This window comes from Coptis chinensis, chromosome 6 (assembly GCF_015680905.1).
Source record: "Coptis chinensis isolate HL-2020 chromosome 6, ASM1568090v1, whole genome shotgun sequence".
In the NCBI taxonomy this organism is placed as follows: Eukaryota; Viridiplantae; Streptophyta; class Magnoliopsida; order Ranunculales; family Ranunculaceae; genus Coptis; species Coptis chinensis.
Window position 1 is genome coordinate 75,650,721 of NC_141461.1, and position 15,626 is coordinate 75,666,346.

The following is a 15,626-nucleotide window of genomic DNA, read 5'->3' on the forward strand; positions in this document are numbered from 1 at the left end:
ACAAATAAATTAAAATATGCTAATTATTAATAAAATTATTATCAAATAGATGATAAAATATTTAAATATTGGAATTTGACAACACAGCAACAAGATACCGAATGGTTTATGAATTTTCGGTGTCTATTTGTTGTATCTTTACTTGGTAAATGGTAACCCGACACTGTAATTTATGGTTATGTTTTAGCAACCCGTTACCGTGGTTTATGGTATTTTACGACAATGTGTTACCGTTCATCAAAATAGCACATGCATCAAGATTATACAAAATTTATTTTGAAATCTAAGATTCAAATTATCGTAATTCATTTAGTTTCAATTACATTAATCTCCAATTTATTTATTTTCATGTTCAATTGATTCTTCTAACATCATATAATCTTCAATTTATTCGACATTGAGATGTGGGTATTTGTATTGCTATAAATTGTTCATTTGAGAGTTGGATAATACACACTCCATTTGATAGTTAAAATATAGAGGTATTGAGAGTTGAGAAATAGAGAAAAATTGAGTTGAGTTGAGCCAAAGAAAATTGAATTGGATGTAGATAATTGGGGAAGGAGAGTGTATTTTGATAGTGTATAGAGTTGTATAGTGCAAACTAGTTAGTTAAGGGCAATAGGAGGTTACAACTATTTTTGATTGGGAGTGCCCTCTTAGAAAATATGGGTTTTAAGTTGGGACATAAATATAATAACAAATTTCGGGTCGGAGAGTGCTCTCTTAGAAATGGAGAGTGTATTTAAGATTACCCAAAAAAAATACCCACCGCATTACCCATCTCGATCTTCAACCTCTATATCTCAAATTGTGGTACTCTAGCCCCAGTCAGTTATAACATGTCTAACAGTACATTAGACTTTGTAAACCAATGTTTTAGGAAACACGACAAAATGTGATTTAGTTGTCAGATAGCCACATTAAGCATCAAATTGCATGGGTGTGAGCATGTACAAAATCAATACAAGCTCTCTTTTCCAAGTTTCTACCAACCTTATTATGGCAGAAAGGTCAAACCAACGGCAACACCATAGCTTAGCACGTAAATTTTGTTTTACACATCATTCGACTTTCAACCATTATTTCACTCAATTTTGTTTTACTGTAGGGAAACATTTTGGATCCAGGCCCATTAGGCCCAACAATACAACAAAATGACCGAACAGTCCTCAAAACCTCTCTTACACCCTAACACAAATTCTCCAACCTCAAAAAAAAAAATAAAAAAAAAAAAAAAAAAAATGAAATTTCAGGTGTATCCAAAATGGGCATTTATATTCACACGTAATAATCATCATCGCTCATTATTTTCTTCATCCTTGAATAAACCATTTAAGTTTCAAAGCAGTCAAGCTTCAGTCAATGGTGGAACTAATAGCTCTTCTGAAGGTAGAAAGAATCTATTTTTTTTTTTTTGCATGTTTTTGAAGAATGGGCTGTTAATTGTTTTGATTTTATTATAGGTACTTCTTTTTTCGTTCCTGGTGCAACTGTGGCTACTATACTTATGCTTGGTGCTCTTCATGCAAGAAGACTTTACAATGACAAGAAGGTATTAATGTATTACTACTATTTTTATGCTGTTGAACTGTTTTTTCGTTGTTTTAACACAAAGGGGCTAGCCTAGTAGATCAACTTGTCAGAGGTAGTTATGGTCACAGTGGTTGATTTGAGTTGATATTGCGTAAATTAGATGAAGTTGTATCTATGCAACTAGACAGTTTAATCAAGAATTTGTTGGGTCATCTGCTTATTGGCAGATGGAAGAAGTGAGAGAGAAAGGGATTGAAATTGAGTTCTCACCAGATGCAAAGGTACAATTATATTGTTAAGCAGTAAATGGTGCTTAATTATTATGCTTTGATTATTCAATGACTAAGTCGCTAGAGCTATGATTTTGTCCTAAATTAGCATTTTTATCTTCTGACCAATAACTTGGACCTTGTGAAATCGTAGGCTTCATTTATGAGGTTGCTGCCATTGCGATCGATTTCACGTGTTTGGGGTTTTGTTACTAGCACGGTAAGTGGGCTTGTTACTCTTTTTAGGAAATGGTAATTTCTATTTCAGTTTTTCATATCCTTATTCTCTCTCTCTCTCTAACATGAAAATGTCTTGAGGAGACAACTTAAGTACTCGAATATATGCTTAGGTAGCTAAGGAAAATTAGTCATTTACATATAGAAAAGGGAATCAAATTTCTTAGTCATCTTGAGGTATGAATGCTTTATCAACTTTCATTTTTTTTCTTAATCAAGCAAAGCAGTTCTATCTTCTCTGTTGATGGCAGACTGACAGCTTGTATTACCCTTTCGGTGCATCATTTGCATTCCTTGCCGTACGGAAGTGGTAATCTTACCTCATTAAAAGGTATTCATTAGCTTAGAAAAAGCTTGCTATAGTCTTGCAGTAAGCTCCACTTAAGCTAACAAATATATGATTTAGAACGGGAAACGCTCCCTCTTTAGGTATCAAGGCGGGAAATATACATCTGCTATTTAACTACAAGAAAGTAGTATCCTGAGAAGACTTCATGACTTCAAGTTTGAATGTCCACCAACAACGTAAGAGTAAGTGACACAGGAGATCAGGGAAACGAGGATTTGGAAGGTAACCCATAGAAAAGGCAGAAGACATTCATTGGTAACATGGAAGACGGAAAGTGGACTTACAAGTTTTTGTGCAAAAAGTAGTCATTTGCAAGGTCATATTCTCGTATAATGTCCATTTTATTGGGTTACTTTCAGGGCAAAAAATACAAGGTATAGATTTATGCTCAAAAGTGACGAAAAAGGAGTGACCAAATATGAAAAAGGAGGGGGGACTTATCAAAGTATATGGAGGTGGTATGAAAAATCCAATTCAATGCTCCCACCGATTACTCCATTTGGACGGGCCAACACAAGTATGCAGGAAATCAGTTTAGGAGTGTGTTCAATTCTAGTTCTTGGAGTTATGTTGATGGTGTCTGTATCCATAGTCCCTGCATCCAGACTTAAGGAGTTAAGGTCATATTACTTATGGTTATTTCTTTATGTCAAAGTACAGCTGTGAAGGGGAGGTAGACCGCCTTCTACTTTGTGGTAATAGGCCATTGATACCAGAATCAGAGCGCCAATTCCATGTTTCGTGTGTAAAGTTGATATTACTGAAATATAGATAATGTGAATTGGTCACCTTTGGAGTACATGTTGACAGGAAAGCCGAAAGGGTTCTGTGGAGTAGAGTGCAAGCTTGTACTTCCGTAGATCTAGGTGCCATTTCTGTGATTGGCTACCCTGCTGGTTTTCATAAGAGAAAGATGGGTGACATGGTACCTGTTTCATAGGAATATAGGAATTGAGAAGAATGGTATAATGTTGATGAAGAGTACTCCCTGCTGGAGGTTGTGGGTGGAAATAAGGATCCAGAGATCGTAATTTTGAACTGAGTTGTGCAGTTAAATCGGAAATCTTTGGCTAGTCAGTTGAGGAGCAAGTAGCGACTAGGTCTAGTCAGTTGGGGATTAATCCTAATTAATCGGGCTATTTTTCAGAACAAGGTACCATTAGGAGGTTCTCGGGGTGGGGGCAAAAGTTAATTTGTACGTCGTATTTAGAGTCTGTCTGACTTCAAAATCTGCAACCTGATCTCAATCTTGCAATCACGGCATCTCACCTCCGCTTAAAATCTCTTCCAAAACCTTTTCAACTAATTTTCCTTCTCTCTCTCTCTTCCGCAGACAAACACTGTTAGTCCAACTTATCTACATACTCTAACAGTTCTCTCTTCCTCGCTTCATCTTTGAGTATCGTCATTATCTCCTTTTCTATTTTTTTTTCTCTTTCCATTTTTTTCAGACATTCATCATTACCAGCACACAAAAGATCGGCGTCCATGTTCTGTCAGTAATTTTGTTACTTTTATATGTAATTTAGACTTTCTGTTTCCTTATAGTGCTCTGCTGACCAACTCTCCAGGACTTGTAGAATTTCCTACTGAATTTTTGATGAAAAAGTTAGTAAAATGCAGGCGGTCCCCACCACATTGTGGTATACTAGTTAATATTGAAAAACAGACATATTGGAGCCAAGTAAGAAGAAGAGTTGAGAGATCAGAGGAGAACAAGACTAGAAGAGAGATTTGGAGAAGACGCAGCGAACAGTTGAGAGCAAGGGACCCCAGCAACTAAGAAAACATAACCATAAAAGTCGTGGTTTGATTTTGTCCCCTTCGTCAAAAGAAAAGTTACCAAGTTGGAAACGCTTTGTCTGGTAATCAGCAGATTAATTTGCGGTTAGGAGCCTGATTTGTGTGGTGTAGCCATGGGATTTTGTGTGGTGTAGTAATTAGTAATGACACCAGACAATTGGCTAAAGTGTCCAAATCGACTATGTCCAAATTACTCCCCACCCATGCGAAGAGTAATTAGTAATGCAGATTGGCTAAGTGATTTAACTGCACAAGAATTGAGTAACATATTCTTTTAGTATATGCTGCTTTTAGCCTTCTGCCAACATCAAAGCTATAGAGAGTAGTCCCTACGAGAAGTTAGGGTTCAAATAAAGGATGCAGTGACGGGTAAATTTGAATTAAATAGTGATACTCTTAATTTAGCATATGCTGCATTTACCCTTATGTTAGTAATTAGGGCTGTACTCATTCTTGTGGCAGTCTCAGGCATGAATGCTAATCTAGTCAAAACTGATTTCATTAGATATATGTATCCTCTGATAGGCGTATGCTGTTGATAATACCTTCTATGTATTATATAGTTGTTATTGTTTTTTTCCTCTGAAATTCTTTTCTCATGCTAATATATTTATTTGATTGTTTACCTCTTCAGAAAAAAAGTTCTTTTCAGGAATTCCTTGTAAAAGTTGTAATATTTTTTTTACTTTTGATATTCTTTTCAGGAATTTCCTGTTTGGTTACGGCCCTTCATCCACAAAGCTTGGGCTCGTGCATTTCACTCAAGTAGGATTGTTTCTTTTCTCCTTTTGTGTGTATTTCTTCCATTAATTCATTTCATTTAAGTAGCATCTAGTTAGTGCTGCACTTGAACTGTAGGTTCAATATGCGTCACATTAGCAAATGTTTTATGGTGACACACACACATGGAAGAAAGCCTTTAACGCGTCCACGTTGGAAAGCTTGGTCATTTCAGATGTGTCAGTCTTATCACTTTTGTTGCGCGGTCTGTGAATTAAGAATAGGGGTCATCATCAGCTATGCAACATTGTAACAAGGACACTTCGTTCAGTGTGTGCCACCCTGTGTTTTAGTGACTTTGCATTCTCACTTTAATAGGGTCCTGCTGCTTTATGTAGATCAGTTTTTTGTACTGTCCATACAAACATACCAAAGTTGTATGAATATATGTGTATATAGGAGGGATAGCTAGCCTTCCCAAACGGACAACTCCACTGGAAGATGGACAATGGCTGGTTATTCATGGATAGGTTCACCCCACTAAGAAGATCGCCCCCACTGGATTCAGATCATTTATGCCTGCCCTTGTCAACATATTGGAATATTTGGCGTGTGTCCAGGGGTGGAACCAGGAACTTATTTTAGGAGGGTGGGGGCTACACTAACTTGGTACAAAATGCAGTTTACAGTGATATATTTCTTGATATACAGTCCAAAGTACCAATATCTTTGATAAGTATTGTGGGTTGGCAACATATCGACCAAATATTTATAGTCGGATGTGATTTATGAGGAGTTTAAATCCATTCTAGAGAATTTTTTATCTATTTTAGAGATTTGTAACCAATTTCTTCAAAATAAAAATCTTGTGATTTTGTAAGTGTATTTAAAATTTTCAGGCACCTAAGTATTCACTTCACTTTAATCTGAAGATATATTGTGAAATTTGGGCATGTGCTAGTCCATTTTATACGGGTGTGAAATTTGGGAATTTTATGTGGAATTGTGATGAGATTTTAAGATGAGGGATCTTTTGTAATTTAGGGCCTTGGGGAGCGTGGGTGTGATTGGGTAGTTTCTTGCTACTCCCTTAAATATTGTAATTTTGTAGCCTATTTTCTATTACAAATACTTAGTGAATCTTACCGATAAAAAAGAAAAATATGTCCAACTTTACCAAAAGACTGTTGCAAAAGTGATTTTGTTGGTACAATTAGATAAATCTACAACTTGAACAGAGATTTTGGCATGGTTGGAAACATTTGAATGATCTCCAGTGTTGGATATCATATCTGCATAAGGCAGTTCTTAGTAAAGGTGTCATATGTTGTCCTTCTTAAAATTGCATACTTCCATCATATTGATAGATGAATTACAGTCTTACTTTCTGAATCACTCTGTTACAGATTTAGAAGAAATCGCACTACCTCTTGACCAGTATGCTTCTTTACGTGATTTCTTTGTACGGACCCTTAAAGAAGGCTCCAGGCCCATTGACCCTGATCTGCATTGTCTGGTAACTGGTATCAAGCTAGTTCTGTTTTTTTGTTCCTTGAACAATCTTTGTAACATCACTGTACAATCTATAAAAATTATATATTATTCATTGCTGATATAGGTTAGTCCTGTCGATGGTACTATTGTGAGATTTGGAGAGCTGAAGCCAGGGGCTATGATTGAGCAAATTAAAGGGGTCTCATACTCGGCAGTTGCTCTTCTTGGCACAAATTCATTCCTTTCTGTAGTAGACGACAATGTGCATGCAGAAAATAGTGAAGAGAAGAACACTATCAATGATACTAGTAAGAAGTCATGGTGGCGAATTTCATTAGCGTCACCTAGAGTGTGTGACCCGACACCAGTCCGGTATGTTTGTGTTTTCCATATATTGTGATGGCACATTTTCTTCTAATTTCAGATTTCCAATAGGATATGCAGCATCATTTTTATTTGCCCACTTTCATTGACATGAGTCCACGTAGAATAACTATGTTCATATATGCTTAATGAGATTCTGGCATGTGAAAACACCAAGTTTTGTTTGCTCTTTCTTCATGTTTGTTGGGTTATGAAAGTGTAGTCAGGCATTTTTCACTAACACATGGACCTTGAATTGTAGTCAGGCATATACAACTCTAGTTCGTAAATCCCATAGAGCTAAGTTAATTCAGCCTTGAAACTTAAGGGTAGAGAATTCAAAAATCTACCTCGAATTTGTAAGGCCACATAACCATAACATACAAAATTCTTTACAGCTTTTTCAACTTGTACATCAACTTTGTTCTGCAACTGCTGGAAACATTTTGATGCATTATCACTTTGGTCCATTTCTGTAAAAGAGCAGTTTAGTGATATGTTGGTGTTGGCCACTAAGAGCATCTTCAATCTAGACAACAATTCAACCATCAACACCAAATCCTTGAAAATTTGTTGAAAATCATCTTTAGTGCTTCACCAATCATTCGTAAACATCAAAAAATCAGCAACCTTGGCACCAAATGGGGTTCCATTTGGTGTCAAGGTTGCTGAAACAGCAAATGTACGGAGAGGATAAATAAGAGCTGTGCGGTTTACTAAGAGCTGCGTGGGCTTGGGCTTGGGCTTTTGTTGTGCGCGGTTATATAAGATCCACATGTGCTTACAGCACAGTCCCACATGGTTTATCTTTTTTTTATCAGCAAAATGAAATGCTAGAGTGGTGGGACTGTGCTGTAAGCCCACGTGGCTTATCAAGTGCCGCGCGGTTTAATAAGTTCCGCATACTCTGACACTAAAAAAAATGGGCAGAGGGCGGTTTGATAAGAATCCCATGGGCTTGGGCCTATCAAGTGCGCGGTTTATCAAGAACCGTGTGGGCTTTGGCCTCTTTTGCATGCGGTTTTATAAGTTGTGCGTGGGCTTGGGCCGCGCAGTTTATCAAGTGCATTGCTGTTTGGTGATGCCAATTTGGATTCAAGACTGAAGATGTTTGCCGCTTGACTGATTTGGCGTTTGAGTTGATGAAAAATGTTGCTGATTTTCACATCTCTAGATTGAAGATGCTCTAACATGACAGCATTGGTGTCAGATGACATAGAAAGAGGGGAACAAGGAGTGGAGTGTAACCTTAAGAAGAGATTTAAATGATTGGGAAATTGAATCCTTTGAGTCACTTTTGGCTATCATTTATCAAGAGGGGGAGAGGTTTGGGGAGGTGGATAGAAGGAATTAGATGTGGACAAATGGACAATAAACAGTTCTCAATGCAGTTTTTCTACCATGTGTTGGCTAAAGAGTATGTTTTGCACAGCCTAGAAGATGAAGAGATCATTCATAATTTTTCTTACGAGAACATATGGAGGGAATCTATTCTGTTTAAAGTGGCTTTCTTTTGTTGGCTTGCTTTATTGGGCGAATCAAAACCATTGACGTCTTGAATGGAAGAGGTATGGAGTTCCACAATGTTTTGTTAGTTTGCGAAGTGAGGAGATTTTGGAGTATGTCCTTTTCGAAAGAGATTTGGGAAATTTTCTTCTCATCATTCGTTTAACTATGATGGACGCCTTCTAACATCAAATAAGCACTAAGTAGTAATCTCATGCTACTACCTCTTTCTAACAAGACATCATGGATTGCAGAACACCTAGAGCTATTATTTGGAACTTGTGGAAGGAGAAGAACTCAAGGATATTTGAGCAACTAGTAAAAGGCATTCACAAGGTAGTGAAAGGAATCAAAGAGGACTTACATGATTGGGCATCTGCTAACCCAATGTTTCAAAGGGATGACCTACCAAATTTTTTTATGTAATATAAGATACCCTAGTACTGTGAATGGGCTTGGCTAGAGAAGATCTTCTTGGGCATTGCACAGTTCCTTGCTACGAGTACTATAATGTTGACATATTAATTAATTGAATTTTACCAATAAAAAAAAATCACTTTTCTCCATTTTGTATTGCACTCTAGCTTGATTGATAGAGATATTTTTACCAGTTATGGGCAGTTTAATGGATCAAAGTTTTGTGTGCTAGCTTGCCAGTGCTTGATCGATCATTGAATCTTGCTTGATCAGATCCACAATAAGCTCTTTTTACCACCCAGGGAAAGTCTGGTTTTCCAAGCCAGCGAAGGTCATGGAAAAAAGTTTCAATTACTTTTTTCAGTAGTTTTTTGAACCTCCTAATGACAAAATGTTGATATTAATAATCCCACATCGGATGTCTAAAGCCTCGCATAATAATACAAACGTCCAAGGGGCCGATCCACTATCAATTGGTCTTGAATTAAATGCCCAAATTTAATATGGTTTAGAGAGGACTATTTCTCTGGCCCAAAGGACCCATGTATGCCACGTCACACATTTAAAATTGTCTACGTGTTAGGCTCAAACTACGCCACAGATAAGGGGGAGTGTTGAGGTTCGGGTGTCTAAAGCCTCACATAATAGTATAAATATCCTGCGGCCGCTCCAATCATTGCCTATTGGTTTTGAGTTGGATGCCCAAATTTAATGCAAATCAAAGGTGTGATCACTGATCACCACCTAATTAACTGATGAAGTCCTCCTTAAGCTAGTGATCCATAAAATTAAGCATGTATGTGCTTATGTAATATACCTTATCCACATGAGTAGGGTTCTTTAAGCTTTCTCTTGAAGTGCTCGTGGCTTCCGTCTTTGAGAATCTTTAGAGTATGACCATCACTATGATTCATCCAGACATAATACACAGTTTGATCTTATATAAAGTTGGCAAACTAAACCTTAAGAATTTTTGTAGAAAAGACTGTCAACTAGATAGGAAATCAAAGATCAAGAATTTTTTCAACCTTGTAGTGTTCTCCGTATAATGGATCATGGTACTGCTCTGAGGATAGTGATAGATGACATTAGCAGCAGTGGAAAAAACAAAAGAAAATTAGAGGAAAACTAAGAGCAAATTGGCATGAAACTTAGCTTCATAACAAAGAGATTCATGAAATGTTTGAAGCATAAACTTAGCTTACCCAGTACCACTGCTGCTATTAGTTGCAATATCTTCTACAGGTTTTGAATGGATGACGCACTCTAAAGGATAATTGGAATGGATTCTCAAATTAATTTTCACTTGCTTTGAAAGGTTCTGACCAACCATCTTTAAACAAAAAGAAACACCGTATAGGGCGTTTCGTGCTCAATTCACACTCAAAATCCCGTATCAGATGGCTGCCTCATCGGATAAGATGTGGATAACGTATTATTTGAAATACTTCAAATTTTTGTGTCTCTTACTTGTTTTCGGCTCAATTATGCTTGCTGATTTTTTGGTTTGGTTGGTCAGTTAGGCATATTATGTATGCATAATGAGAATCTAGTTATAGTAATCACATAAGTTGTTGCATTTAGAGTTTTATTACTATTCTGAAGCTTTCATTTCAATGTTCTATTGTAGTCCGGTGAAGGGAGTGTTTTACTGTGTCTTATACTTAAAGCCCGGAGATTACCACAGAGTACACTCTCCTGTTAATTGGAATGTTTCTATTCGACGGCATTTTCCAGGTTCGATTTCTGTATCTACTTTCTAACATTTGAACCATAAAAATTGCATAAATTCAATGAAGAATTCGGTGCTATGGTTCTCTAGTAGACTTTGCATGTATGGTAAATGGACAATGGAAGGACAATTTCCATGTTGACACAAAATGGATACACTTGATCGCTTTATCTAGCATTTCAATATTCATTGTAGTATCTCTCTCTTCAGGCCGACTTTACCCTACAAACGAACGTGCTAGACGAACTATCAGAAACATCTATGTGGAAAATGAAAGGGTAAATACCTAACTTGTGACCCGTTTGACTACTCATTGAGTTACTTTTCTTGAATACTATCATAGAAGATAAGATGGTGCTGTGAGTAATAAAAGAATGGAATATTTCTTCTAATGCAAAGATAAATTTATACTAAGAGAAGTAGGTTGAGACTCAAGAAGGTCATGAAACAGAGTTATTAGCTCATTGCACCAGCTTGAACTGTTCTAAAGTTAGGCATGGATGCAACACTTTTTGCATCATACCTAACTTGGACAAATACCAAACCTGTTGACCAGCTCACTACAAAGTCTTACATGTTTCAGTGCATACTTATTAAATATATAGTTTATATACTTATTAGAGAGAATTCGGAGATGTAACTCTCTCCATAGGATTGGTGTAAATAATCTTTCATAAACTAATTTTCTTTATGTTATTGCCCATCACTTGGTTCTTGTGGCCTTCTTTTTCCGTTTTTTCTTTTCCTGTATGGTCTCCGCTTAGGTCTTTTGGACCTTTGAACAATAGACTATATTTGGCAAGTTAATCTATCAATCAACAGGATGAAGGTGATTGGAAATTTCTTGAGTAAAGTTTAGGGCAGAATTAAGTTCTTATCAACTAATTTTAATTGTAAAGAATCAAGTTTATCTTATCTTTTAAGATACTATTTACTCAAGTTTGACAAGTATAGGTGTTTATTGCCCCCTTAGGGACATTGAGATGGTACTTGCATTGGTCCGACATTGCAGAAGACAGAAACTTTGAGGTTTATAACCTTTAATATGTCAACGCTTTGTCAGAAACGGATACAGGAAAGCTTATCTGTTACAGATTTTTTTTAAAAAATAATGGACTATCGATGCCACATATAGTCCCAAACCTGCCTTGTACTTTAACTTGTAAATTAGTTGCTCACCATCAGCTCAAACGTCTATTTTTGCAATATTTTGGGGAGGGAACTAGGGAGGTGAATTAAAGTGCAGGAGAAAAAGAATTTCATCAAATAAAATTGCACTTTCAAACTTTACATTCAAGTTTGTAGTGTCATCTTCAAGAAGCAGTCCCGTTGTAATGAGCCATGGTATCATTTATTGGTCAATGGATGAGGAGACCATGAGGAGAGAAGGCATGGAGATTGGAGAGGAACACAAGTAAGATGATCATAAAACGAAGTAGGAATTGGCATTGCTGGCAGTTTCTCTGACACCTTAGAAAGAATGGTATATGTTGCAGAAGAATATTTCCATTTAAAACATCAATGTCGGGATAACTTCTTAAAAGTAGATCCTCTTGCCCCTTTTTCCCTTTCAAAATATGCTAAACTTTTAACTTGTCGGTAAATTTAATTGGTAAATGGGATTTTATTGACAAGGGAAAAATTAAATCCACAAGAGACCACTTCAACTTATTGTCTATTGAAACCACATGCATATTTTGGAACTTTCTAAAATTTTGTAAGTATGATCATGCTAGACACAGGAGCCATTGTGGGACCTTGCCTTTCATCTAATGCTTCTGTCACTTTCTTAGTGTACATATTGAGATAACTTTTGATAGACCGACACCTAGAGAGTTTGGCTTCATCTTTCATCTAATTTCTATCTTAGTTCTCTGACTAATACTAGTAATTTACATGCGTGATGCACATTTTCTTACATGGAAGAAGGGTTTTTTTTTTGGAGAATATATATGTAAGAAAAAGGGGATCTACTTAAAATCACTCTGTGTGTGTGTGTGTGTGTGTGAGAGAGAGAGAGAGAGAGAGAGAGAGAGAGAGAGAGAGAGAGAGAGAGAGAGAGATTTCTCTTCTAAGTGAATATAATTGTAAATAATATATATGATATCATACTCAAAAATATTAATTTGTTTTGACAATTCTAATCATAAAGGTAATTGATCAGGATTTTTAGTTGTAAAGATAGGAAAAGCATTTGAAGTGAGGAGTGGGGAGACAATGACATGTGAGGAACCGTGCAAGGACACCAAAATGCACTATTACTACTCATTCCATAGGAATTACAAGTAGTTAGATGGGATTTTTCCCTGTTAAACATAATGAAATTGACAGGTTAATCAGGAGTACAGCAACAATGAATCTTGAGAAATTTTCAAGTGAAGATTATCACACAAAATGATTTTTTTGGGACTCGCAAAATAGATATGCTAATTTCTGTGTTCTATTATTGAATTCTCATGTTTTCTTAGATTGTGATTTGTTTGGTTGCTTCTTTCCTGTATCTTTTCTATTTCGCTAGTTTTACATTCTGTTTTCTATTCAATGTCTTGGTTGGGTTAATTTATGTCTGTAATCAGTATATGCATAATGTATGTATATCTTTATATGCAACTGTTGTGTCCATCCACACAATTTTATTTGATCGTGGACATGGATTATGTCTACATTTTTCATTGCTAGATTGTTCTAGAAGGTCAGTGGCAAGAAGGACTTATGGCACTTGCGGCAGTTGGTGCAACTAATGTTGGATCTATTGAGGTCAAGTATTACTTTCTGTACTCTTCACTTTCTACTTTAATGTGCACAAGGCACTCTATAAATGAAGTTAATTAAACTCATCATTGGATGGTTGAACCTGTGTATGACATCCATTTCAATATATTGTTTATAGATATATCATATGTTTCTTTTAACTAATTCTTGACTAAACTATTAGAATTCATGTAAAAACTGCTTCATCAACTATGCACTTTCAGCTAGAGAGTCAAGAGGATGCGTCAAGACTTGATAACCCTAGTTCAGACTCCCATTTTTTGTGTGTAATGTGGTCTATGAATAAAAATAGATAATGTAGGTAGGAGCATGCTTATTAGATTACATAAACAGAGTCCTTCTTAGTGTGTCCTTGAGAATCATATACGGATTACATTTTTGTGTAGCTTAGTTGTATTACAAGCACGAGGTCATGGATTTTAAGTCCAACTGACCTCCTAATGGAACTTTATTTTAGTCCTTGCATTAGTTCAAAGACATGTGCCGCCTATGTTACAAGGACATGTTCATAGTCATAGGAGTAACAAAACTTGTTCCGAAATAACTAAATACAGTAACTTTAGTGGATCGGTTCGCAGATGCGATTATCTCTAAACTATTGTCATTGTCATAATACCTTCTATTTATGTTGGACACTAAAACGCATCTGTCTTGAAATTCTCAAAATCCATCCGTTGTATTTAGCAGAGCCTAATTGTATGGGATGAGTGTGCTGGAACATATACATGTGTCTGTGTTTACGCATGGGTGAGTCTGTGTGTTAGAGGAATTGCTTTAAGCTTGATATTTGACAGTGGAGTGACTTGTATAGATTAGACACGCCTTGGCTAGTATTTATATATTATTAATAGGGGTATTATTAGTATTTTGTATTATGATTGTGTGTAATTAATGTTTGGTATTTTTAGTCTTATTTTATTATCATTATATTTTGAGATTATTAATGGGGGTGCAGAGAACAGGGGCACAGACATTACAAAAGAAAAAAAAATACAGTGCAGTTTTGATGGTTGAGCAAGCATGAGATCTCCTTTTCTGTCTAAGAGAAGGGCAGAAAGCCATGCCTATTTCTTATTACTACTGATTTTAATTTAAGCATACTCTTGGCAGCTTTTCATTGAACCAGAGCTGAGGACAAATAGACCACATAATTTACTGCACTCCGAACCTCCCAAGGAGCATCTTTATGCGCCTGAAGGTGTTATGCTCAAGAAGGGTGAGGAGGTACGAAGCATTCAAATCACATTTTCCAATATTCATTGAACATTGACCACCGCCCCCAACACACACACACACCACCACCACCACCACCACGGATTGCCAAGATCCAACGGCTAAGAGATGAAGTTCTTTTCTCACATGAAGAAGCATTACCATTTGGATCTTGCAACTTGTTTGGCGGGGGGGTGGGTGGGGGCTCTGTTCATTCTTGGTTTTAAAGTAATAATCAACAACTTCATTTTGCTCAATAGTAATTCCGTAAAGATGTTGATGCTATGACAAACCGGTTAACCCAATCTAATTGTTGAATGATAATGTAAAGTCAATGCAAAGCTTAACGAAGGTCACCAAAATATGTATGGGCCTCTTTCTGAATTCTTTATATGGTTTTGTCATTTCAGGTTGCAGCATTCAACATGGGCTCAACTGTGGTGCTGGTATTCCAAGCTCCGGTATGTAAATCATATGAAAAAGATGGCACTTCATCGGAGTTCAAGTTTTGTGTCGAACAAGGGGATAGAATTCGGGTCGGAGAAGCATTAGGAAGGTGGCAGATAACTGATAAGCAACCTCCACAGAGATAACTCGTGTGACTAAAGTCATCTTGCGGTGTGATCTTAATTGATTACATAGTGCTTAGTATTTAAGATTTCTCAATTTAACTGTGTACCATAAACACAGTTATTTGATTGACAACTTGTCACATCATTTGATTGATGTATTAATGTGCTGATCGTGTAAAAAACATTGCACAAAAAAAGACGGTAAAGAACCATGCATAGACCTTACTGTTTTATTAAGGTACAGTGACTGGGTTTGTTATTCATTGTTGTTGTTGTTGTACTTTCTTGTCCACGTAATTCAATACTATATTGAGGCCAATGCACTAACGGATCTTCTTTGCTATTGGCACATGCCTTTAGCCAAGAGCATTGTGTTTCCTATTCTGAAAAATTACCCAGAAGATCTGAAGTTCAGCTGTTCAGGTAGTTTTAAGTTTCAGTCACGCAACTTGCAGAAATGCAGATTTGGATCTCTTGAAGATGAGAATTTGGTGGTACTAGAAATGGCAGTGCAATAAGCAATCTACACATGGTGATTCCTGGGGGAATTTCAGCGCTCTTAAAGCTGTATAGCTGCATAGGATTTTGATAATTCTTGGTCTGGCGGAAGTTTCTTTTGCAGTAGTTAATATCTTTGCTAGTAG

General features: G+C 36.5%; 1 protein-coding gene across 2 annotated transcripts; it reads left to right on the plus strand.

The window, feature by feature from the left end:
* Nucleotides 1-1,151: 1,151 nt before the first annotated feature.
* Nucleotides 1,152-15,262, plus strand: PSD1 (phosphatidylserine decarboxylase 1). 2 transcript variants are annotated; one of them, XM_086568895.1, is made up of 12 exons: nucleotides 1,152-1,392; nucleotides 1,467-1,555; nucleotides 1,764-1,817; nucleotides 1,960-2,025; nucleotides 4,899-4,959; nucleotides 6,321-6,430; nucleotides 6,533-6,780; nucleotides 10,325-10,431; nucleotides 10,637-10,704; nucleotides 13,106-13,183; nucleotides 14,309-14,422; nucleotides 14,821-15,262. In XM_086568895.1, exons 1-12 carry the CDS (start codon nucleotides 1,158-1,160, stop codon nucleotides 15,001-15,003), a joined length of 1,413 nt encoding a protein of 470 aa, XP_086425021.1. In that variant the 5' UTR covers nucleotides 1,152-1,157; the 3' UTR covers nucleotides 15,004-15,262. The 2 variants fall into 2 exon arrangements, 1 of the variants encoding a protein (XP_086425021.1); XR_015199887.1 differs by having other exon boundaries at nucleotides 1,195-1,392; nucleotides 13,106-13,188.
* Nucleotides 15,263-15,626: the final 364 nt, after the last annotated feature.

Excerpts from the sequence above, each read along its gene's own strand:
- PSD1 (XM_086568895.1), top strand. The coding sequence starts at position 1,158 with ATGACCGAACAGTCCTCAAAACCTCTCTTACACCCTAACACAAATTCT. Across the intron at positions 1,556-1,763 it reads GACTTTACAATGACAAGAAG|ATGGAAGAAGTGAGAGAGAA; the intron begins GTATTAATGTAT and ends GCTTATTGGCAG. Across the intron at positions 10,432-10,636 it reads TATTCGACGGCATTTTCCAG|GCCGACTTTACCCTACAAAC; the intron begins GTTCGATTTCTG and ends CTCTCTCTTCAG.